Consider the following 25,977-nt stretch of genomic DNA (forward strand, 5'->3'; position numbering starts at 1 on the left):
ACTTTGAGTCATAGTCATTTGTGACTTTCCTTGTAATTTGTATCAAGAACTGTTTGAAGAGCCTTGAAACTGAAAAGTGTTTTTTTGAGAGGGACCAGATGAGGACAAACAAGCAAAAAATTAAATTTGGTGAGACAAAGATTCCCTTGGTCAATAGAGCCCCTGATTTGGCAATGGTGTTCCAACCTTGGGCCCAATCCTATCCAACTTTCTAGCACCAGTGCAGCCACAGTACAACCCCAAAGTAAGGGAACAAATGTTCCCAAACCTTAAGGAGGCCTCTGGGACTGCCCCCCCCCACAAGATGCAGTGCATGCCCCATTGGCACGCTTGCACCGGCACTGGAAAATTGGATAGGATTGGGCCCCTATTCTGGAGTTGCACTTCCTTTTCAATATCGGGTTCACAGTTTGGGAATATTTTTGAACCCAGCTTTGCTGCTGGGTGACCTGGTGGTGGCTGTGGCCTGGAGTACTCTTGCCCAGTGTTGTCTCTAATTCCTCAAAAGTACATGTATTTGTGAGGCCTTTAGGTTAACCCTATGATCCTTGTTCCTACTGTAATCAAGTTTTAGCACCAGTAACTGATCAAAGTATTTGACATGAGGCTGCTATAACTGTTTCCCTCTAACACAAGACTTGTGCTTTTTAAAAAAAAGTTTGGTAGTTTTATAAGGCACATCTAGAATGTTGCTGCCACCTACAGGGTAGAAATATTATCCCTAAATAGAAGGCAGTGAAAAATGTGAGACAAAAAGGTCCAATTGCTAACACTATTGGAGCAGGAGCAAAATGTTATTTTCTAAATAATAATTAGTTTGACTCTGTACAAGATTTAAAATTGACCATTGTGTAGCACAGCATTTCTCAGACTGTGGGTTAGGACCCACTAGGTAGATCATGAACCAATTTCAGGTGGGTCCCCATTCACTTCAATGTGTTATTTTTACTATATTAGACTTGATGCTACCATGGTATGTGACTGCATTTCTGGGAATGTTACAGATCTGTACTTTTAACAGGTTAGTTATGTATATGATAGATTTTAACACTGATAGTTAATGGAGCTTGCTCCTGGGCAGTGTGGATAGGTTTGAGGGCTTTGGGATGTTTGGGGAATTTTTAAAAAACAGATCAGCAACTGCTTGGGAGGGTTACAAAGGTTCGTCTTTAAATAAATTTTTTATATTTATTGTAAACTTTTAATTTACTTAGGGCGCAATCCTATCTTGCTCTGGAACAGGCAAGCCAGGAGACTTGCGCTGTATCCAGCGCAAGACAGGGAACCACAGTGGCTCAGCCAAAGGAAAGTGGAAACTCTTCCCCTTATCTCTGGGTAAACCACTGCAGCCCCTATGGGTCTACTCGGACTTGCACCACCTCCTGAGGTGGCACAAGTCCAAGGAGAGCATTACGGCTTGAAGCAGCTCTGCGCTGCTTGGGGAGTGGGGTTGGGATCTGGCATAACTCCCCACCCACCCCCGGGCTGCTCACCCCAGAACACCTCCCTCCGCCTCCTCCCCGCCCACCCCAGAATCTTGTATCAGCTGAGCTCAGCCAACGCAAGACATGGTGCCTCCATCGCAGAGACTGAATTCAGCCTCTGTGGGCCAGCGCACCTCCAAGCGCCTGCTTAGCCAACCCACAAGGGACTTGCACCGGCCCAAGGGTGCCTCAGGATTGCACCCTTAATTAATTTGATTTTGTTGTATGGAGGTGTTAAAAAATTTCCTGCTTGATGATGTCATTCCTGGCCATGACGTCACTTCCCGGTTAATGACATCACTTCTGGTAGGTCCTGACAGATTGTCATTCAAACAAGTTTGAGAACCACTAATCTAGCATTTAGGTAAAGCTAGAAGAAAACTGTCCTTGCTTTGCATTCTTTCAGAGACTTGCATTGTCAAGGCAGGGCTAACCCTGTCTCTCATTATCTGATGAGATCTGATCTGAAATTAAAATATCTGCAGCATATAATAATAATTATTAACATCTGTATTGTGTTGTTTTTTTGTATGTACAGAGAGCTCATGTATTATCTTGATTTAATCCTTACCTGTCAGTTAAATAAACAGTATTCCCCATATGCAGTTGAGAACATTTTCCTAAGAACATCTAGTGAAGTCGTGGCAGAGGTAAGATTTGAAAATGTCCCAATTTTTAGCTCATTTTTGTAGCCACTATACTACACTAGCTCTCAAATGTAACTGGAACATGGCTTTGAATTGTTAATCTTGTTGGAAAAGATCAAATCTTTCATAATGACTGTGGCTAGTTTCATCTGGGAATGATGACTAATCCCAAATGCAGGTGACTAGAATTCTATTGCCTGATGTATGCATTCTGATTTATTTGCAGATTGTGCAGGCTGTGGAAGAGATATAAAAAATGGACAAGCATTACTAGCCTTGGATAAGCAGTGGCATCTGGGGTGCTTCAAATGTAAGGCCTGTGCAAAGGTCCTCACTGGAGAATACATCAGCAAGTAAGCTACCAAGTTTTGTGTTTTTTATTGTGTAAAAATATACACTTGTTTGATTTGTTCTTTTAATAAGTGATAGGTCCCACAACTATGTGATGAGAATATTTTTCTTCTTCGTCTGCCTGCTACTGTGAAGGCAGGTAGGAGTTTGGCGTTGTGCTTGGTCTGCCATGGAAGACGCTAACAGAAACCTCATGCTTGTTTTAAGGGAGAGGAACTGGCTACTGGCTAATATGATAGAGATTTCTCCTTTCCTGTTCAATTCTCCAGTGTTTGATATCTATACTTCGGATGGAAGTGAAAAATAACCGATTCTCCCCCCCCCCTTGGGCCTATTTTTCTTTCATTTGGGGTACTTCTAAACCCCCAGTGGCTTCTGTGATGTCTCAGGATCCTAAAATCTGCTGAGACATCCTGTAGAGCTAATTCGACCTGCTGGGATTGGCATGCAACAGCTGATTTGGCATCTTGACCCATCTGATCAGATCAAGTGGCAGGTAGAAGTATCCAGGTGGTTTTGGATCATCCAGTCAAGTGAACTCATGACATTGTCAACCCTAGATTTTATAAGGAGCCAAGGAGGTTTCTGTGTGTGGTACCCAGTCCATTTTTGGAAAACAGGTGCTGTTTCAAGGAAAGGGGCACACCCATCTGCCTTGCTGCATTTTGGTTATATTGGTCAGACACCATGAATAAGTTAGAGCAGGGATAGTTTTCTGTTAACTGAGTCAGGGTGTGTGTTTTCTTTGCCACTTACATTTTAATTCCTTGCCAGACTTCCCAACCACTCTTTCTTTTCTTTTTTTTGATCTTACCTGTTTTGCTTTTTGAGAGGTGTCTTTCTTTGATCTTCTGTGCCCTCGCTGTTTATAGGTTTGTTCCTTCAACGCTTTAATAAACTGTTCATATTTTTCACATTTGTCTAGCCCAAATTCATTTGGGAGGGAGTAGGTGGGTTTCTCCTAGTTCTATGACCAACAAGTTTCATTATTGAGTAATTTCTAGGATACCCCAAAATGTTTGGGGCCTCCTAATTTACCAGGGAGGAAGAACCTCCAAGAGACTGTCTGGGCTCCCTAGCCTAGGTAGTGGCAACAGAAGTAGTAACTTTTTCCTGTAAAACCCAGTCTGACTAGTAGGAAGAATAGGCAGACAGCATGGGCAAAAGGGCTGATGTTAATCACTACATGCTGCCCCTGTTCTGCCCTCCATCTCCTCCCCTTTTTTTCTACATGTTGAAAAGCATTGTGAACACAGCTGGTTGCTCCTTGTTAGGGCATGAGTAGGAATTTTTTCTCATATGGACTTGAATTGGTCAGGGTTTCACAAAGTTTCTTCGTTTACTCCGCATAGATAGAGTACAAAAAGAAGAAATGAGTAGGGTGCTTGTAGTGAATTCAGCCAAGGGCATAATTAGTTCAAGTGGCAAGTGTAGTGTGGGTCAAATTGGAAACATTTAGTATAAACATTAGAATATGTACAGGGTACTTCTGCCCTTTGCGGCTCAAGCAAATGTGAACAGGACATCCCCATGAGTCTCTCTCAGTTCACTGGGAGGCTGTCACAGGAAGGTAGTGACTCAGGCAGACCATCTCCTTGCTAATAGTCCAACACTCTAACACACAACACCACACAGGCTCTCAGAAATGCTTGTGTGGTTAGTGATAACATCCAGCTGAGTATGCATTCTGGGATATATCTGACAGAAGTCTTAATCCTATCCAATTTTCCAGTATTGATGCAGCCGCAATGCAGCTTCAAAGTAAGTGAACAAACATTCCCCTTCCTTGAGGAGTTCCTGTCCCTCCCCCCCCCCACTGCAGGTGTGCCCCATTTCCATCAGTGCTGGAAAGTTGAATAGGATTGGGACTAAAATGTAACAAACTACTTTTTAACATTTATCAAGTAGCAGGAGTTGGGGTTTTTCCTTTTTGGTTTTGTCAAGTGCACATTCTCATTCCCACACCAACCAGTGCATCTGTGGGAGTTTTGCATGAAAAGATGCAGGATGTAGAAGAAACTAATATACATCTTGTGAATTAATTTCAGAGATGGTTCCCCTTACTGTGAAAAGGACTATCAGGTTCTCTTTGGCGTTAAATGTGAAGCATGTCACCAGTTCATCACTGGGAAAGTTCTAGAGGTAAGCCAAACCCATTGCTTAGTAGCTGTGTTTTATCCATCTGTATTTGTTGTGTTTTTAAAGGCAAAAAACGGAGCATATAATGTTCAGTTGCAGCAGACTATGACCAACACTTGATGCTCTGGAACACACCATTCATTGTTTTATTTTAAAAGGTGATATCTAATCATACTGGACAGTTGTTTTTTTTTTACAAGAAGGTACCAAGGCATATTTTGGCTTTTGATCAGGTGTCACGGTGAAATGTTGAGTATTTATAACAGTGTGGATTTTCTCTTCCTTCAAATAAATTATACTGAGGATAAAACAATTTGATAAGAAGTTTGTAAATGACTTGGAAGTTAAAATGTATAATATTAATATAGAAGTTTCTACTTACACTCCAGCATCTTATGGTGCGAGAATAATTTTGCTGTTTTGACACTTGTTGAGCCATCCTATTAGTGGTGGTGGTGGTAATGATAATTATGGTCTATGCAGCACCATAAATGTACATTTATGTACATAGAATGAAAAGACAGGTCCCTGTCTTGAGAGACTTACAAACTAGATTTTGACATGGAGACAACAAAAGAGGGTAAACAGATAAAGCATGGGCTGCTGTTTTTGTAATTTGTACTTAGCTTTGTTGCAGAGCAGGAAAGGACTAAGGGCCCAGTCCTATCCAACTTTCCAGCACCGGTGTAACCACAATGCAGCCCTGTGGTAAGGGAAAACATGTTGCCATACCTTGAGAAGGCCCCAGTGGCTTCCTCTTCACCACAGGATGCAGCGCACACCCCACTGGCGCAACTGCACCAACACTGGAAAATGGGATAGGATTAGGCCCTAAGGCATGGTGCCATAGAAAAAGTTGATTTTTAGAAAAGAATCTAAAGGAAGCCAATGAGGAAGCATCATGTTAAGTGTTCTGGGAGCAGGTTCCAAACATAAGGGGCAGCAGGGGACAAAGAGAAAGTCAATTGAGGAGACTTTTGGATAGTTGAAGGCAGTAGAGCTGGAGTGTAGTAGATATGAAGGAGGGGAGACCATGGAGGACTTTGAGAGTAAGGACAAAGAGCTTGTGCATGATATGAGAACAGACAGGAAACCTGTGAAGGGATGTTCCCATGCTTTTTATTTTGGTCATGATCACTTCTATATATCATTTTATTAGCCCTATGCTAGATGGGTACTAAATATGGTGCCCATGTGCCTGAATCCCAGAGCCACTTTCCCTTTCCTAAACATGCAATAACCTCTAGCAGCCTTTTTCTGTGAGCCTTATAAATAAATGACTTTGACTTGAAGTCTGTCCTGTATCTGAATTGCCTGCAAGGATTCCAGCATGGTTCAGTGTTCCTTTTTAGAGTGAAACATATTCATTTAACACAGAAATGAAACTGACTCCTTCTGTATAAAGAACATGATTGGTATTACGGTCATTTTACTGCACACTGTTAGGAATTACTGTTGTCCCTTTACTTTCATTACTTATTTATAGTAGCAAACCAACAAACAGAACATGAATCAAAAAAGAACAAAGCCTCAGATTTTAGAACTCAAAATGATGGATTATTTAGCATCTTCAGCATTGCCCTTCATGCAGTTTTTCTCTAGAGTAGATTTCTGGATGCTTGAAAGCATCAGAGGCGTGACTTGCTATAAAATGTCTTTTTTAAAAAACATTGTATACTTTTATAATTTTTTTCTCAGTATGGTATTTCAGAATTGATAAGGAGAGTTTGTGTGTACATTGCTAACAAACGTCAGTTGAGTAATTTAAACTCAGTGCGGCCATGACAAAAGTACACCAGGGGGCAGCATAAGCCTTTCTGTAGTTTGAAACTGAGAAACCAGCCTTTTTTTCCCCTTACCTTTCTTATCTGTTAAAGTAATTTAAATTCAACACTGCCAGTGAGGTAAAGATTGTAAGTCTAACGAAGGAACTGTAGCTATTCAGAAGTGATAACTTGTCAGGTGGAATATAGATATCTATCTGCCATTGGGAGATCATTTTAAATACATTAGAGCGCATTCTTCTAATCTGACTAATCCATTAATCATCTTTATTCACATCTCATCTTTGAAACTTCAGCTGCATCAGAACACTGGTTATCAATAAATGACATTTGATTCCTTTGTTAAATATAAATGCATTAAGAATCCTTATAGGAAATATTAAGTAACAATTCAGATTATATTACGTTTGGGTTCCACTATAGTTCCTGCTGTCATTAGGTGGGTTAAATTACCAGGCTTGTGCAGCGATGTAATACTGGGGGTGTGCTATCGTCCTCCAGACCAGAAATCTGATGGGGACCTTGAAATGAGGAAACAGATCAGGGAGGTGACAAGGAGGGACAGGGTTGTAATCATGGGGGACTTCAATTATCCTCATATTGACTGGGTCAATTTGTGTTCTGGTCACGATAAGGAAACCGGATTTCTTGACGTGCTAAATGACTGTGGCTTAGATCAGCTAGTCACGGAGCCCACCAGAGGACAGGTGACTCTGGATTTAATTTTGTGCGGTACGCAGGACCTGGTTAGAGATGTAAACGTTACTGAGCCATTGGGGAACAGTGATCATGCTGCGATCCGTTTTGACGTGCACGTTGGGGGAAGAATACCAGGCAAATCTCTAACAAAAACCCTTGACTTCCGACGGGCGGACTTCCCTCAAATGAGGAGGCTGGTTAGAAGGAGGTTGAAAGGGAGGGTAAAAAGAGTCCAATCTCTCCAGAGTGCATGGAGGCTGCTTAAAACAACAGTAATAGAGGCCCAGCAGAGGTGTATACCGCAAAGAAAGAAGGGTTCCACTAAATCCAGGAGGGTGCCCGCATGGCTAACCAGCCAAGATAGAGAGGCTGTGAAGGGCGAGGAAGCTTCCTTCCGTAAATGGAAGTCTTGCCCTAATGAGGAGAATAAAAAGGAACATAAACTGTGGCAAAAGAAATGTAAGAAGGTGATATGGGAGGCCAAGCGAGACTATGAGGAACGCATGGCCAGCAACATTAAGGGGAACAATAAAAGCTTCTTCAAATATGTTAGAAGCAGGAAACCTGCCAGAGAAGCGGTTGGCCCTCTGGATGGTGAGGGAGGGAAAGGGGAGATAAAAGGAGACTTAGAGATGGCAGAGAAATTAAATGAGTTCTTTGCATCTGTCTTCACGGCAGAAGACCTCGGGCAGATACCGCTGCCCGAACGGCCCCTCCTAACCGAGGAGTTAAGTCAGATAGAGGTTAAAAGAGAAGATGTTTCAGACCTCATTGATAAATTAAAGATCAATAAGTCACCGGGCCCTGATGGCATACACCCAAGGGTTATTAAGGAATTGAAGAATGAAGTTGCAGATCTCTTGACTAAGGTATGCAACTTGTCCCTCAAAACGGCCATGGTGCCAGAAGATTGGAGGATAGCAAATGTCACGCCTATTTTTAAAAAGGGAAAGAGGGGGGACCCGGGAAACTATAGGCCGGTCAGCCTAACATCCATACCGGGTAAGATGGTGGAATGCCTCATCAAAGATAGGATCTCAAAACACATAGATGAACAGGCCTTGCTGAGGGAGAGTCAGCATGGCTTCTGTAAGGGTAAGTCTTGCCTCACGAACCTTATAGAATTCTTTGAAAAGGTCAACAGGCATGTGGATGCGGGAGAACCCGTGGACATTATATATCTGGACTTTCAGAAGGCATTTGACACGGTCCCTCACCAAAGGCTACTGAAAAAACTCCACAGTCAGGGAATTAGAGGACAGGTCCTCTCGTGGATTGAGAACTGGTTGGAGGCCAGGAAGCAGAGAGTGGGTGTCAATGGGCAATTTTCACAATGGAGAGAGGTGAAAAGCGGTGTGCCCCAAGGATCTGTCCTGGGACCGGTGCTTTTCAACCTCTTCATAAATGACCTGGAGACAGGGTTGAGCAGTGAAGTGGCTAAGTTTGCAGACGACACCAAACTTTTCCGAGTGGTAAAGACCAGAAGTGATTGTGAGGAGCTCCAGAAGGATCTCTCCAGACTGGCAGAATGGGCAGCAAAATGGCAGATGCGCTTCAATGTCGGTAAGTGTAAAGTCATGCACATTGGGGCAAAAAATCAAAACTTTAGATATAGGCTGATGGGTTCTGAGCTGTCTGTGACAGATCAGGAGAGAGATCTTGGGGTGGTGGTGGACAGGTCGATGAAAGTGTCGACCCAATGTGCGGCGGCAGTGAAGAAGGCCAATTCTATGCTTGGGATCATTAGGAAGGGTATTGAGAACAAAACGGCTAGTATTATAATGCCGTTGTACAAATCGATGGTAAGGCCACACCTGGAGTATTGTGTCCAGTTCTGGTCGCCGCATCTCAAAAAAGACATAGTGGAAATGGAAAAGGTGCAAAAGAGAGCGACTAAGATGATTACGGGGCTGGGGCACCTTCCTTATGAGGAAAGGCTACGGCGTTTGGGCCTCTTCAGCCTAGAAAAGAGACGCTTGAGGGGGGACATGATTGAGACATACAAAATTATGCAGGGGATGGACAGAGTGGATAGGGAGATGCTCTTTACACTCTCACATAATACCAGAACCAGGGGACATCCACTAAAATTGAGTGTTGGGCGGGTTAGGACAGACAAAAGAAAATATTTCTTTACTCAGCGCGTGGTCGGTCTGTGGAACTCCTTGCCACAGGATGTGGTGCTGGCGTCTAGCCTAGACGCCTTTAAAAGGGGATTGGACGAGTTTCTGGAGGAAAAATCCATTATGGGGTACAAGCCATGATGAGTATGCGCAACCTCCTGATTTTAGGAATGGGTTAAGTCAGAATGCCAGATGTAGGGGAGGGCACCAGGATGAGGTCTCTTGTTATCTGTTGTGCTCTCTGGGGCATTTGGTGGGCCGCTGTGAGATCCAGGAAGCTGGACTAGATGGGCCTATGGCCTGATCCAGTGGGGCTGTTCTTATGTTCTTATGTTCTTAGGTAGCCTGGACTCTCATATGCTTGAATAGAGCAGGTAGATAAGATATTAGATAACTCTTCTTGCTTTCATGTAGCAGGAAATGTTTGAGAATGAATGGTTTGGTAAAGACAAGTATTCTATTTTCTGCATCATAGTGTCATTCAAGCAGCAGAACAGGGGTGAAATGGTCTGTAGAACTTGCAGTATCCTAGAAGGAATCTGTCAGGTCATGTTGAAGGCACATTAATTGGACAGTGATGGAAACCCTTGTGTTGTAAATTGCATGTTCTTGCAAAGGACAAACGAAGGGCACCATTTCTTACACCTGCCAACTTGTCTACTTTGTCACTGTCACTTTATCCAGTTTGAAAATAAAAACACGCAAGAGAAGATCTGTTTGAAAACGTCTACCAGGATCTTTGCTTCTCCATTCCCCCCCCACCTCCTCACTTACATGAAATAAAGCAAGTAGGTGAGCTTTTGCATAAACTCATTAGAAAGTGAAAAATATCTAGCAAGAAATAAATCTGGGGCATGCACGAGAAATCACACAGTTTGTGGGAAGGCTAGGTTAGAGATATTGCCATGGCAACAAAGGATTGCGGTTTTGCTAGCGGAGAGAAATCACATCAATGGGAAAATGCTTGGTTCCTTTTGGCTCCTGTCCAAATCCTCCCTTATCAGGAATTGATGGTAGGGAAAAAAATATGAGCTTGTCTTAAATAAACAAACTTTCCATTAAATGCATCTTTAAAAAAAAATAGTATACTGACAGCAGAATCCAACTGAGGGCTTACAGAGGTGGATCCTACAATCCATTGCTGTAAGTCCCAGTCCTTAGTTGGCATCCTTCAGTCTCAGAAGACTATGGTATTGGGCTCTGAATAGTGGTTCCGGAACAGTGTCCTCTCCAGTGCGCGAAGCCTGGGCAAGGTGGATATGGAGGATAGACTGTTACCCATGCAGCAAATCCCCCCTCTCCACGTCGCTGAAACGGTCCAATGGAAAGGCAGAAGCCAATACGGTCGGTTCCAGCGGCATCGCAGGAGTTGCCAGAATGTGACTGTGTTCAGCCATGAACTGCCTCAGGGACTCCGGCTCTGGATTTTGCCTCGAGGTTGACTCCTGAAGCCTTTTCCATAACTGGATGTAGCCACAAGGCAGTGGAGGTTTGGGATCAGAGTTTTCCTTCAGTGCAGGCAGAACACATGTTCTGCTGGTGTGCTCTTCACAAAAGTGCTGTAATAATAATAATAAATAATAAACCTTATTTATATCCCTCCCTTCTCCCTAAAGGGACCCAGGGCGGCTAACAACATGTAAAAAAACAGATTTTAAAAACATTAACACATAACAGATAAAAACATTTAAAAACACATTAACGGAGGCCATAAAAACAGTAGTCAGATTAAAAGACAGAATAAAAAGAGCAAGTCACAGAGGAATCAAGCCTGTAAAAAAGCTAAAAGATGTATAAAAATGTTAAGAAGGCCAGAAATCAGAAGGCTTGTATAAACAACGTTTTCAGGCCTCGCCGAAAACTCTCAAGAGAGGGAGCCATTCTCAAATCAAGGGGAAGGGAGTTCCATAATGTTGGTGCCACTACCGAGAAGGCCCTATTTCTTGCAGCCGCCCCCCGGACCTCCTTGGGTGGCGGCACTTGTAAAAAGGCCTTCTCTGATGACCTGAGAGGGCGAGCCGGATTGTACGGGAGTAGGCGGTCTCTAAGATATCCTGGCCCAGACCAGTATAGGGCTTTAAAGGTCAAAACCTGTAAAGCGCTTTTTGGCAGCATTACTAGTTGGCATGTGTGTCCTGGTGGAGTGAAGAATGCCGGCCGGACCAGGTGAGTCAAATGCAAGGGTGGGCAGGGAGTGGAATGGGGCAGGGGAGAGCGGTGACAGGTGGCTAGATTGGGTCCAGGAGGGTGTGGTATCCACAGTGCCAGTGTGTGCCCTACCCTATTCCCATTCCTGGACCTGATCCACCTGCACAGATCAACTCAGACTTGTGCCAGCGATATCGCTGGTGCAGTTCTGAATTGATTTATAGCAGCTGTTGGGGTTTACCCAGGGGCAAAGGGACAATTGTCTCCTTATCTAGTGGAGAGCTCCATCAGCTGAAATTCCCCCACAGGATGCCCGCCCTGGCACCACTGCATCACCACACGGGAATTTAATTAGGGTAGGACTGTCAATGCCTTCTCTTGGATTAGCATTGGGCTGATAAGGCTAATCCAGTGCTGATGATGGTCCAACCACACAGTTGACATTCTCCAGTGGCATCTCCATGTTCGGGTTAGTCCTCCAGATTTGTAGCTCCTCCCTCTTAGGTAGGCAGGCCAGAGTTCAGAACTTCCTGAGGGGGAGGGGCTGCCTGGACTTCCCCCAGTCTAGCCTAACTTTTCAGCCAAGCAGGACAGAGTTTGGGTCAGCTCTGCTGGAGAACTGGAGAACATGGGGGGGGGGGGGTTAATTTTTTCTTGTAACCTTCTCCCCCCCCCCCCACTTCACTCTCCAGACTTAGCAGCCAAGCAGCTCCCTGCCTGGCCAGTCCAGGAAGCTCCTGTCTGCCTGGCACTCCTTCTTGGCTGCCTGCCTTTCCAGGCAGAGCAGCCACCATTTAAACTTAGTGCCCTTTCATGCCTTGGCCCTGCGCCTCCCCTGACTGGCTGAGGCTCAGTGGACCCACTCGCAGGTGCCCTGAGTGTGGGGAAGCCGGAACATTTACTCGCCTCCTTCTACTAGCTTAATAATCTCCATTTTTGTTCCCATCGTAGCAGTGTCCCTGTTCTTATCACTATCCTCAACACTTGCACTATTCTCACACTTCCCAGGCGTTGGTATTGCCATGTTCTCTTCTCTAAAGTTCAGCTTTTGGGTTCCACTGAAAACACAGAAGGGTGCTGTCACAAGAATGTTCCTTTGGTCTAACCCCCCCCCCTTTTTGTAGGAAACCATACAAAGGAAGAGCAGCCCTAAATATATAGCACAAGTGCACAGTGTAAAGTTAATACTCCTCTATAAAATGTCCAAGCATCAGATGAGCCTGCTGAATGTCATTTACCAAACAGGAAAAAGAGGAAAATTATGTGTGACAACAGATACCAACATTCACTGTTTAATTGTATATTATTCTACATATAATTCTATATATAAAACTCACATTTCAGTTTTTCACAATGCAATAAAAGCCCATCCAAAAATGATAGCTGAGTTCTCAAATGTCATCATATGTTTGAGGTAGAGGAACAAATTTCAGTCACTCTTACAAAATGAATCTGAGAGGATGGGCAGTAGCTCTGTATCCTTATCTTTATCATTGCTTATAGTCTAGATCAGGGGTGTCCAAAGTTTTTGGCAGGAGGGCCACATCATCTCTCTGACACTGTGTCGGGGGCCGGGGGAAAAAAGAATTAATTTACATTTAAAATTTGAATAAATTTGCATAAGTTTACATAAATAAATATATTAAAGACGAACTTATATGAATATGAAGGTCTTACAATAGCTCAAGGCCTATAAAAGCCTTGCACAAAGCAAGGCTGGCCTTTCCTTTGCTGCTGCTACTGCATCACAAACGTGAAACAGCAAGAAGTGGAGGGAGCCCTCATCCCACAGCTCATCTGAGAGGTCAAACAGTCGCCCTCACACTGTGAGCAGTTGTGTCGGGCCAGTGTGGGCTCCAACAAATCTCTGGAGGGCCAGAAGCTCATTGGAGACTGGGGGCTTCCTGAGGGCCACATTGAGAGGCCTCGAGGGCCGCATGTGGCCCCAGGGCCGGGGTTTGGGCACCCCTGGTCTAGATCAGCAATTTTTCTACCTTTTTCTTCTCATGGAACACTGAGAAGAAACTAAAATTGGCAAAGCACACCACACTGATGGTCCTGGGCTCACATTCCTCAATGGACCAACTATATGTGATCCTCCCCCAAACTTCCACAGCTCACCTGCAGATCATTCTCAACATACCAATGTGAAAATCACTGTTCTTGCTGAATTAGGCTGCAATCTACATTTACCCAGGAGTAAATTCTTTTAATCTCAGCGGGGTTTACGTTGAATAGACATGCATAGGATTGCACTGTTAATCTAGTAAATAATCAAATTAATCTAGTTCCTCCCCTTATAGCAATATCTGGAAATCTTATACACCCTTTCCTGGGAGTAAGCCCCACTAGCCTTACTTCTGAGTAGGTATGCATAGGATTGTGTTGTCAGTCATGATGTATGTGTCAAATCGGTGCCCCAGGTAAACAAGAGGTCTAAACAGCTCATTTGACCAAATCAAATTAAACTTGAGTATTTTAGTGACTTCAGAAATTAAGCCCTAAATTATAGCATCATCACTATAATAAAAGTGTCTTTCCCCGGGTAGTCTGTGCATTTTTATTTCTTCTATCAGAATTTATGCTGAGAAAGGAATCCATAGTTTCTGGTGAGACCTTAGTTCTCCTAATTTGTCCTGTCAGCTCACATGTCATCTGTCCACCCAGATTAATTTCCTTGTGGGCTGGTCCTCTGAGGTCCTTTTCTGTAATGGCCAGAAAGATTAGATGAATCTCTTTCTTGGGAGACTGATTAATTTTGATGGATGGATTGTGCATGAGGTGACAGTACAAGTAATATAAAGTGTAAGAAATATTCAGAAAAAAACATCCTTCTTACAGGCGGGGCCTTGGATCGTTCTCGAACCTCCCCCTCTCACAGAATCCACAATTTTCAACCCCTTTTGCTCTTCCGAGAGTCCAGGTGAGGCCTGAGTCTGGCTCAGTGCAGGTCCGGGGACCCGCGTTGAACCCAATCCATGGATGCAGGATCTGAGGATACAGAGACTCCACCTGTATACTTGTTCTTGCCAGCTGAGCATCTGGCAAAGTGGTCAATATCATGCTCTTAAAATAAACAAGGCTGTATCACACTAATAAGTAACGTCTCCTAGGCCTACCTGTAGCTGATGCCATCTGGCATGGGTTCAGGGCATGGTTAATATCTGACTGTAATTTCCAGTGGAATTTTACTAATTAGGACTGGGTTTCTCAGAAAAGGGTGAAATCCCAATATAACAGAACTGTGACAATGAAGACTGAAATTACAATTAAGCCAACCCAATTACTAACCCAATTAAACTGCAGATTTAGTAACAGAGCTGAACTGAATCTTTGCTAGCAGAATTTGTTTTTGGAATGTTTTTGAATAGCTGAATTCTGTGTTCAGTTGACTTTGATCGCTTTGCAAACTGCAAACTGTCCGAAAGTACAAGAATAGCTTTATTAGTTAATTGCTATTAAATGACCTGACAATGTAGGGCTATACCACAGCTGTCCAGGAAACCAATCAAGAGAATTGAATCAAGGAGAGTGTTTCACGAAAGTCATTTATGAATATGATGGGTCTTATATATGAACAAGAAAATATTTCATTTTCATTTCATAAGACCTACTAGATACTTTAATGATTCAAGTATAAGGGCAGACTTTTGAATACTGGGTATCCTTTACTTCATGCCTTTTTTGAAAGCTCTGGTGCTCAGTTTTGCTAGAAGATCTAGAAGAAATACAAAATCACACAAAATCCCAGGGGTGCTGACTTCAGCACTTTACTTTGAGGGAGAAATGTTCTGAGTAGTTCTGACAAGTTATTATACTTAGATACCAACATATGGTATTGTCCTCACCTGAACCAGTGTGACCTCCCCTTTACTTTTTTTCATAATGGACTGGTCCATTGATTGCTGACTTGTACTGAAAAGCTGGAAAAATCTTTCTCTGTGTACTGTGCAGTGACTGGGGAAACAGAATGTGGTGTTGTGGTTTCAAATGAAGAGAGGACTGTGTTTTGGATTTGAAAAATATACTTGAAGGTTATGATAGCTTGATCAGTGGGAGAGTGAGTTCTTTGGTGTCAACAAGACATTTTTCATGGTTTTTCAAATCTGAAGAAAGTGGAATCTGCAGCACATTGAAACTGAAAAGTTTTGAAAAGCAGAGCAAAGAAACCTGTGCAGAAGGTAAATGCCTCTTTGTGAAATAAAGTTGTGAGATATACACCTCTTGCATGGAAATGTGTGTATACATGGAAATGTGGGTATTCTGAATGTTAAAGCATTCAGTTTAAAGAGGGATCGAAAAGGGGAAGGGACTGGAAAGATGAATCCAATTTCTTATATCCACATGGCAAACAGGTTGCAAAAACAGAATATGCTTGTCTTTCCTGTCTCTGTTGTGGGACATATTATACTAGGCACATGAGTTTAATAAATCCATAATAAATGAGCCATGTATGATATTACATTTTGCTTTCTTATTGAGTTACCTTTAGTATGTGCTAGGTTAATGTGCTATCCTTTGAGTATATTTTATATGGAAAAATGTTTCCATATCAGTTCACATTCAAGTCTAAATGTTTTTCAAAATTGAATTTTGATTGCAAAGTGAAGAAATGAAAAACATAGGAACTGCCCACTGATGAAACTCCTCAATGGTACAGATAAGTTGTTTTGTTTTACTTCTGTAAGCTGCCCCAACATTTGTTTTACAAATATATGTTTTAGGAGGAGCTACATCTTACTATAATTACTTTGCAATCAATGTCTCAAAGAGCACAATCCTCAAAGAGTAAGTTCAGTGGGACTTACTCCTAGGAAAGTATCATAGGGTTGCAGTCAAAGACACTCAAGGATAGATCCCTTTGTTAGAACACATATACCTTGTAGTTTCGGTAGTGTGTTCACAGAATACCTTTCTTGAAGCTTGCAATAAGTGTGTGTGATGCAAACCCATTGCACTCTATGAGGACCCAGCTGTATGTCTGCAGAGATATTTACTCTTCAGAAATATATCCAGCATATGCTTGTTAAAATGCTGCATGTGAAATTGACATGTACCAGTGAAGTGTATTGGTCACAGCTGCATTTTTTAATGAAACAATGTGTATGTTTTGGTTTTAGTGCCCTGTAAAAGTCTGTGGCACTAAGCAGGTTTTTTTTTTTTTAATTTTTTGAGGAGTGGGGAAACTAAGCATATTTGTATGGGCTGTACTTTCAATTGCATGATTACATATAGGTGGGGCCTCAGTATCTGCAGTGGATCAGATCTGTGACTCCCCCTCAAGGATATGAAAAACTGCGGATAAGGAAATCTGCCCCTTTAAAACCTCCAGCTGTGCTCTGGTCACCTCTGGAGAGCTTTCTGAAGCTCGCTGAGGCCACACACTTCTGCCCATGGCTTCTGCAGGCTTCAGAATGGCCCAAAAAGCCGGAAGTGACGTTTTTATGCCTTATAAGGCATTCTGGGGCCCTTCGGTTACCTTCGGAGGGTTCAAGTTGGGCCAAGTCTGGCTGAGTGGGGGCCCAGGAGACTCATAACGAGCCAGATCCGTGGTTATTAAATCTGCAGATAAACAGGCTCCACCTGTATCAGAAAGCGTAGACCAGATTTCCAGCGGCAGTGACTTTGGGCCCGATCTGATTTTCCAGTGCTGGTGCAGCTGTGCCAATGGGGCATGCACTGCTTCCTGTGGTGGGGAGGCAGTCACGGAGACCTCCTCAAGGTAAGGGAATGTTTGTTCCATTATCTCGGGGCTGCATTGTGGTTGCACCGGTGCTGGAAAGTTGGTTAGGACTGGGCTCTTTAGGATTTACTTGTTAAGATTGAACCAACCAACAGCATTTGTCATGTAGCTTTTGTTCATATCCAAAATGACTTCAGTGCAATGTTTTTGAGGTTGGAAAAAGATGACAGTTTATGTCAGAGCTGTGCATGGTATGAGAGAGCATGCTTGTTTATTTACTTATGTAGCACCATCAATGTACATGATACTTTAGAGCAGCTGAGAGTACAGGTTTCTATCCTGAAAAGCTTACAACAGAGCCTGACCTTTGTCTTTTGCTCTCCATAAGGCCAACTGAGATCTCAGGAAATTTCCAGCTCCCTTCCTTTTGGGTCCCTGTCTTTGATGGTTTCACCCTCCCTGATGGTTTCACCCAGTGCAGTTCATACCCTCCACATCCCCTAGCGAGTCCTCTGAACAGAGGAAGTTCTAACAGAGCATAGAATGAGTTATTTGCATCTGTCTTCTTAGCAGAAGATCTTTGCCTGAACAGCCCCTCCTGACTCAGGAATTAAGGGCGCAATCCTAACCCACTTTCCAGCACCAACATAAGGACAATGCAGCTCCAAGGTAAGGGAACAAACATTCTCTTACTTTGAGGAGGCCTCCGTGAGTGCCACCCAACTGCAGGATGTAGCACGTACCCCTCTGGCACAGCTATGCGAGCGTTGGAAAGGATTTGCGCCTAGGTCACATAGAGGTTAAAAGAGAAGAAGTTTCAGACCTGATTAATAAAGATCAATAAATCACCGGACTCAGATGGCATCCACCCTAGACTTATTAAAGATCTGAAGAATGAAGTTGTTGATCTCTTGACTAAAATATGCAACTTTTTCCTTATAACGGCCATGGTGCCAGAGGATTGGAGGATAGCAAATGTCATGCTGATCTTTAAAAAAGGAAGGAGAGGGGACCTGGGAAACTATAGTCCAGTCACCCTAATGTCTGTTCCAGTAAGACACCTGAGGCATCTGGTGGGCCACTGTGAGATACAGAAGGCTGGACTAGATGAGCTTTTTGCCTGATCCAGCTGGGCTTTTCTTGTGTTCTTAATTACAGCACAAGAAAAGACCAAAAGGCTAATCGGTTCAGGCCTTTGTCAAAATATAGGAGCTTCTTGCTAGTACCATACACGCAAACAGGTGCATATACCCAACAAATACACATCTATGAATTTGCATTTTCAATCCAGACAGTTGTGTGCTTCAGTTTACATCAGTAATTGGTTACCCAAACAGAACAATGGAATGCCCAAGGTTCTAATATGTTTTAGTGGAGTAAGGGTAGATTGTGTAAACTCCATGGTTTTCTGATTATGCAACAAAATGTTAGATGAGATTCCGCGTATTTAAGTGCAAAATGTCCTGACATAGTATATATTTATACCAATGAGGCCTAAATGAACTGTAACCAGCTAGGACCAAGATTTTGGAGTCATAGTAGAAAGACACTGATATTAGCTCAGTGCAATGAGGTCATGAAAAGGGTGCAAATGTAATGCCTTTTATGTTTGAAGGATTCATAAAACTGATATGTATTTCTGGTTAGATTCTTATTTAAAAATTCTTTTTTTTTATTACAACATATAACATACATTTAGGAGTGCTAAATACCATATACTATTACTAATTAATCATACTATATCTCCTAATCTACTTACTCATCTATTTCTACCTCTTATTGATTTATCCATTTATTTATATAATATACAATAAATTTTTCCTAATGCCCTATATATTTTCTAAATATTCGCTTTCTACCAAGCGTAAACTAACTTCAATTGCTCATTAATATTAAAACAAAATAATCTAGTTACCAAAATTATCACCTCAGCTATTTCAACTCCAATCTAATTACACGTTTTTTTCTTTGACATAATAACCACATATAAAACAATTCTTCCACATGTTTGCATTCCAGCTATATTTTTTTTAATACATTCTAATTCTTATTTCTCAATTTCATATGTATTCTTTTTTTTAAAAAAAAAATAAATTTGGGCCATTGTTATTAGCTGAATAAATCTTCCAATTTTCTTTAACCCTCAGATTACCTCTCAGGGTTCTTTTTCTTTACTTTCCATTTTTTCTCCTGTAATATCTTTAATAATTTATCTCTATAACAGAATCTGATAGAGCTACACTTTCCCCTGGGGACTTGGGATAAGAATAGGCCCTCAGTTTGGCTGTACTTGTCGTAAGAGGCGAATAAACAGCCACCGGGTAGATGGGACTTGTCAGCCTGGGAAGGCAGCTCATCTGAGAGAAGGAAAACTCTGATCCCAAACCTCCACTGCCTTGTGGCTACATCCCGTTATGGAAAAGGCTTCAGGAGTCAACCTCGAGGCAAAATCCGGAGCCAGAGTCCCTGAGGCAGTTCATGGCTGAACACAGTCACATTCTGGCAACTCCTGCGACGCCGCTGGAACCAACCGTATTGGTCTCTGCCTTTCCATTGGACCATTCCAGTGACGTGGAGAGGGGGGATTTGCTGTATGGGTAACAGCCTATCCTCCATACCTACTTTACCCAGGCTTCGCGCTCTGGAGAGGACACTCTGTTTCAGAACCACCATTCAGAGCGTGACACCATAGTCTTCCAAGACTGAAGGATGCCAACAATACACTTTCTTATATAGGGCGTGTTCATTTTTCCAGTTAACTGGGATATATTTTCTCCTTCTTGTTCCAACAAATTTTGTGATTTGTGCACTCCTGTTACTCTGTGCATCTTATCTTTCTTGATCTCCATCAGCACCTTTTCTTTGTCCTGTTGATCATCCTGTTGATTTTCCTTCTTGTCCGCTTTTTCACTCCCTTGTTTATCTTCTGCTTGTTTCTCCACATCTTCCAATTGTTCCTTACAAACATCTATCTGTTGGGAAAGAGTCTCCAGACTGGCTTGAATCTGCGAGGACCAACTCAGCTGTTGTTGCTCCATAACAAGCAATTTCTCCGTATTAATCAAGATTTTCTGTATCCACATTTCTGGAACATAATCCATTTTGCAATTTCTCTCTAGTCCACTAGATGTCCACAACGTATTATTCTCCTTACTTCCACCACGTCATTACTACTCTACCATCCGCATTCCTTACATACCTCTTGCAGATAACAGTCCAGTGCGGTTAATGGAGAGAGAAACAAAACGCAAGAAAACAGTCTCACCGTCTCTAGTGCAGAGAAAACAAAGCTCTTTCAAATCAAATGAGAATTGTATTTATATCCAATTATGTCCAAGAATAATTCTGGATTTTAGTTCACACCCAAGTTATAGTTGTAATTATAATCCACGAACAATTTATTCCACGACAGAGAAAAAGAGCGCTTTCAACCTCCTTAAAAAGTCTCTCGTTAACGCCTCCAATATATCCAGGGCTTTTAGACAAATCAGTCAATCAGAGCCGGGGACAATATTAACACTTACTTATCTTAAATTTCCAGCTTAAACTTTACACTTCACCCTTTTTTTCTTCCTCCATATGGCATCTCAGCACGGAGCCAGCAGCTTGATTGCAGATCACTGCACCTCCCCCAATACTGTCACAAATGACTAGATTTCTCTGAGAAGAAAGCCCCCCCCCCCAAGTTGGGCTTTCAGTTTCCCATATACCTGCACTGATGAGGATCTTGTCTCTCCTAACAAAGAACTTCAGGTCCTCTTCAGACCTGCAGTATTTGGGGGAAAACAAACTGTCTCCCAGGAGCTCCTGGGAAGATGTCTGTTCGTCCACTGTTGGCTCCTCCTCCTCCCCTTATTTAAAAATTCTGATAGAATTTGGGATCTGTGTGATGTCTTTAGACTTTGCCAACACCTGGTTCTGCTTTTAAGAGAGACATTTAAGTGTTTTCAAGGTGAAATGGAACACACGTTTTTGTTTTATGATTGCTTCATTGTTTGAAACGGCCACCCAAAACAAGCATAGATCTTGTTTTAAATCATTTCATGGAATTTTAACCTACCAAAAAATAATAATAATAAAAACAAGAACGCTGTGCCCTCACCATCATGATGGAGATTTACAAAATTATGGATTTTTTTAAAGTGATCTGAGATAAATTATTCTATTTGTGCAGAACACTAGGACTTGGGGTTGTATGCAACCATACTACATGTAACTCTGAGTTATGTGAAGTTTGTCCCTGATGTTTATTTGCTTTACAGCTGTGAAGGCTGCAAAGTCTGTTTCAGAATTCTGACAAATAAACATCTGGGATCTTTAGCGCCACTCTTTGAAGCCCTGAAACTCCTTTCTGTCAAAAAAAGAGAGCACAGATCAACAGGTGAAAACTCTACAACACAGTAATATGTACAGGAATCTGTACAGTAGAATCCACAGAATCTCAGTTGTGTATAAATTTGAATTTTAGAGATGTCACCAAAGGGATCATTAATCCTCAAGAGAGTCAGTTACTCTGCTGTAGTTTAATGATATTGCTTGTTGGAAGATCACTGGGACTTACTGCCAAGTAAATGTACTTTCGTCTGAAATGTTAAAGGGGCTTCACTGACACTAGAGTAGTGAGTGGAATTATGTTACAGTAAAGATGGTAATTGAAGTTCCCTTGCAGAGCAATTTACAAAACCAATTCACTTGCTGTACTTGCATCTAAATGACAGCATTGTCATTTTGGTTGATTTAAATGAAAATCCTCAGATGTAGTTGACTTGTGTATCAGACTGTATGTTGCCAAGAGCAAATAATTTGACCTTCATATATGGCAGTGAGTTACAATTGAAGTGCACAGCTCTTGTCTGTTGATTGCTACTTCCCATTTCAGGTAGTAGTTGTTTTCCTAGTGTGTGTCTCATGGTGAAATGATGGTGTCTGAAGAAAAGGTCCCCTTTTGCAACAGCCTCTCTCTACTTACCCAATGAATGGGTCTTCTTTTCCAAGTTGAATGTGTTGTGGCAGGTGTAAATATTAACTTGAGTTTAAGAATAGGTTTACCATAAGAATGTATGTAAATAGTTAGGGAGACATCAGTGCTATTCTTGGCACTAAATCAATGGATGGGGATGGGGAAGGGGCATGCCCACACACTGGCCATCATAAATGGCACCTCGCATGAAGCACACAGAAGTGCCATGCACAAACCAGCAAACTGAATGTAGCCTTGAACAAGGCATTATAGGCTGTCTTGCATGCAAAGTCTTGCTCTGGCCAGCCATTCACACAAGACAAAACTTTGAACAGGACACAGAAATTCTCTGTGCATGGAGCCTTGCACAAGAAGGCAGATACAGAGGGGCTGAGGCTTACTCGCAGCCCACACTTTCCTGAGAGTAAGCCCCATTGACTCTAATGGAACTTACTTCTGAGTAGACATGCATAGTTAGGCAGTAAAGAAGAATGCAACCCAGAGCACCAAAGGCAGGATTTAACACTCTTCTCAAGCCTACTGCCACCCCGTTCTCTCCCAGGAGCATGCACTGCCATCTCAAAGTCTGACCAAGGGAAGTGAGGCAGGCTGGCTAGAAGCAGCCTCTTCACCAGCCCTTCCTGTACTCAGACCAGCTCCCCTTCTCCAGCTGTGATACTGTTTAGTTCACTGCTTCCTGTTCTGTGGTCAAGGCAGCCTCTGCTTGCCACTGGCTCTTCCTCTCCGGCTGCCCCTGGAGCCACTCCTCCAAAGGCAATAGAACAGTCAGACAGTTATGCCTACCACACTTCCCTTTGTACCTTCTCTACTAGGCCAGTCTTCCAGCATCTCTCCCCCCCCCCGCCCCAGTACATAAGAACAGCCCCACTGGATCAGGCCATAGACCCATCTAGTCCAGCTTCCTGTATCTCACAGCAGCCCACCAAATGTCCCAGGGAGCACACCAGATAACAAGAGACCTCATCCTGGTGCCCTCCCTTGCATCTGGCATTCTGACATAGCCCATTTCTAAAATCAGGAAGTTGCACATACTCATCATGGCCTGTAACCCCTAATGGATTTTTCCTCCAGAAACTTGTCCAATCCCGTTTTAAAGGCATCCAGGCCAGATGCCATCACCACATCCTGTGGCAAGGAGTTCCACAGACCAACCACATGCTGAGTAAAGAAATATTTTCTTTTGTCTGTCCTAACCCTCCCAACACTCAATTTTAGTGGATGCCCCCTGGTTCTGGTGTTATGTGAGAGTGTAAAGAGCATCTCTCTATCCACTCTGTCCATCCCCTGCATAATTTTGTATGTCTCAATCATGTCCCCCCTCAGGCCTCTCTTTTCTAGGCTGAAGAGGCCCAAATGCTGTAGCCTTTCCTCATAAGGAAGGTGCCCCAGCCCAGTAATCATCAGCCCAGTACAGCCAAGCTGCAGCCATTTGCACCCACTGAAACCTCCTGCACTATTTCTCTCTTAACCTATCTGATTAGTCTGCCTTCCTTGGGCTCCTCCTCAAGCCATGCCTTCTCTCAAACATGTGGGAGCGTGTGGGAAGTGTGCTTTATTCCAAAAATTTGCAAGTGTAAATTAGGCTTCAGTATTAAACAAGTGTTTTACAAACCCCTTCAGTAAGTTTGTAGCATGCATATGTTTTCAATAATGGGAGTCGGTGTGCTTGAAGCATTACACCCATACCCTAATATCTTTTTTTCAGTTGCATAGAACTGATTCTTGTATTTCACAAAGTCAGTACATTTTCAATACGGTGTATTGATGCTCCCTTATGATGTCAGTGGAAAGAAAGTCAAAGGGGACAGGCTTTTCCCAAACTATAACATTTAGCCAGTGCTAACTGTGTAAGGAAACCATGGAGCAACATATCACCATAACCTAAGAATTCCAATGTCAGAAGATGTGGTCTGCGAATAAAGTGTCAGATGCATTTCATATGAAGGAAATTACCTGTAGCTTTGGGGAAATTGCGGAAAGAAAGCCATTTCATAAATATTAGGCCCCTCCATTTGTAAGGTGTTCCATTATAGTTCTGAGGGTCATAAAATACCCAAACACACAAAGGCAGGCTGTTCTTAATGGTGTTTTGCTCCTGGGAGAGTGCTTAAAACCAGGGCAACATAAACAGAAATGTTTTGCTAGTCCTTGTTGTTGGAGTGGAATGAGCCATTACGGTTCAAAGGGGAGTCACTTTCATTGTGGGAGGAAAACAGTATTAGTCTAAATGATGTTATTTCACACTCCCCCCCCCCACCCCAAATCCATACCAAGGAATTGGGAAAAGCTATTGAGATAGAAGGGCTGGACCCAGCTGTTGTTACATTGTAATCCCCTAAAAATGCATCCCTTGGCCAAGAGAGAATGTCTGTTCACAATTAGCCTTTTTTTCTGCCAGAGCCATTGGCAGTGAAGAAATCCTGCAGGATGCCTGATAGTGAGCATTTCTCCCTCCCAATGGCTGTTCTTCTGGAAAGGAGCGCAGAAATGAGATCAGACATACTAGGAAATATTACGCTTAACAGAGACAGAAAACATCAATCTAATCAGAATTCAGTTCCAAAAGCGCTTGTTTTGCTGGAGAAAATAAGGGCTGGAAAAATTCTGCAGAAAGTCTGTCTTGCATTGGTCCTCATACTTACATTGCACACTTTCTATAGATGCAACATAAAGTCAAGCATAACTAAATACTACTGAAACTTAAAATGTTAATTGTGCCAGTGGAATTTGCTTGGTCAAGGATTGTTTACTGTTGTGGCTTGAGAAAATAAAACAATTTAAAACCATTTCAAAACACCCAATTTACAAAATATTGGTTAAAATTCAGTAATAAAAAGCAGGGTATCTCACACCAATGTGTCTTACTAACCCAAACACCTTCCTAAAAAGGAAGATCTTAGGTAATCTGCAGAAGGTTGCAAGAGATTCAGCCAGGGTACTGTTAGAAAGAGGACCTGACATCTAGCTGCTCTTTTTGTAAACCCAGATGAGGGGTTCCTAAGAAGGTCTTCCTCTGACTATTAGTACTTTGCACTGTAGAATCAGTGCATCGCAAACAAAACTTTGGCATTGGCATTTTGACTGGAAAGTCTGCAACAGTGGGTTTTTGACCAGTCTACGCATGTAAAGAGGTTTCATTTACAGTCCATCCTATACCGGATTGGGCTGTATTAGAGAGCGCTTTGTGACAGTGGAGGATACTTCTGCTGTTGCAAAGTGGCTTCTAATGGAGCGCAGAATGCTCCATGGCCATTTTGGAAGCACTACCGCAGGAAGCTGCGCAGGAAATGGGGAAGAATGCCACATGGAGGCTGTGGGAGGGGGTGGATCTAGCAGTGATGTGGTGCACCGGGTCCTATCCCCTCTGTTGGGAGACCCATCCCCTTTCTCTCTTGGACTTGCCCCAGGTAACCCATTACAGAGTGGCAGGCTTACAGAAGGGTAAGGGAATTTAAATCTTTCTTCTCTGAAGCCTCTTGATTCAGGGTCCCGCCCCCACCCCCCGGATACAGCACACGGCTTTTCAGCATGGCTGCACCAGAAGTGGGGGAAAGGATTTGGCTCTGAAAGACTTCTAACTGACCAGTAAACCCTATTTTTGACCATATTTGAAGATACATGCCTGGAACCTTGCATTTATGATTCTTCAAAGAGTTTGAAGAAACATAATGTTATTTCTTTACAATGACTTGTCTGAGACTGAGGGGAAACTAATGATCTTTTTAATGGACTCTGAGCATCTCTGGTTTGAGGTTAACAGGCCTGTTAAATAGGGACAGGTCTCTGCAGGAAAACAGACAATCAGTAGAACTAAAATCTAAGATGAGAAGAAACCAGCTCTTCTAACTCCCAGTAGAAAATTTTTTGTATGCACTCGATTTGCCTCTAAATGTATTTTTGTTTTTTTCCCTACATGTTTTTTCAAACTTTCAAATTCT

General features: G+C 42.7%; 1 protein-coding gene across 14 annotated transcripts in view; it reads left to right on the forward strand.

Moving 5' to 3' along the window:
• The window catches only part of ABLIM1 (actin binding LIM protein 1), a 174,889-nt gene that overhangs the window by 60,173 nt on the left and 88,739 nt on the right, over nucleotides 1-25,977 (forward strand). For all 14 annotated transcript variants that reach the window (XM_066620051.1, XM_066620045.1, XM_066620043.1 and 11 more), the window contains 2 exons: nucleotides 2,358-2,484; nucleotides 4,531-4,624. In XM_066620051.1, the coding sequence (XP_066476148.1) occupies nucleotides 2,358-2,484; nucleotides 4,531-4,624 (221 nt within the window). The remainder of the gene's footprint in view (nucleotides 1-2,357; nucleotides 2,485-4,530; nucleotides 4,625-25,977) is intronic.

Source organism: Tiliqua scincoides, chromosome 3 (genome assembly GCF_035046505.1).
Source record: "Tiliqua scincoides isolate rTilSci1 chromosome 3, rTilSci1.hap2, whole genome shotgun sequence".
In the NCBI taxonomy this organism is placed as follows: domain Eukaryota; kingdom Metazoa; phylum Chordata; class Lepidosauria; order Squamata; family Scincidae; genus Tiliqua; species Tiliqua scincoides.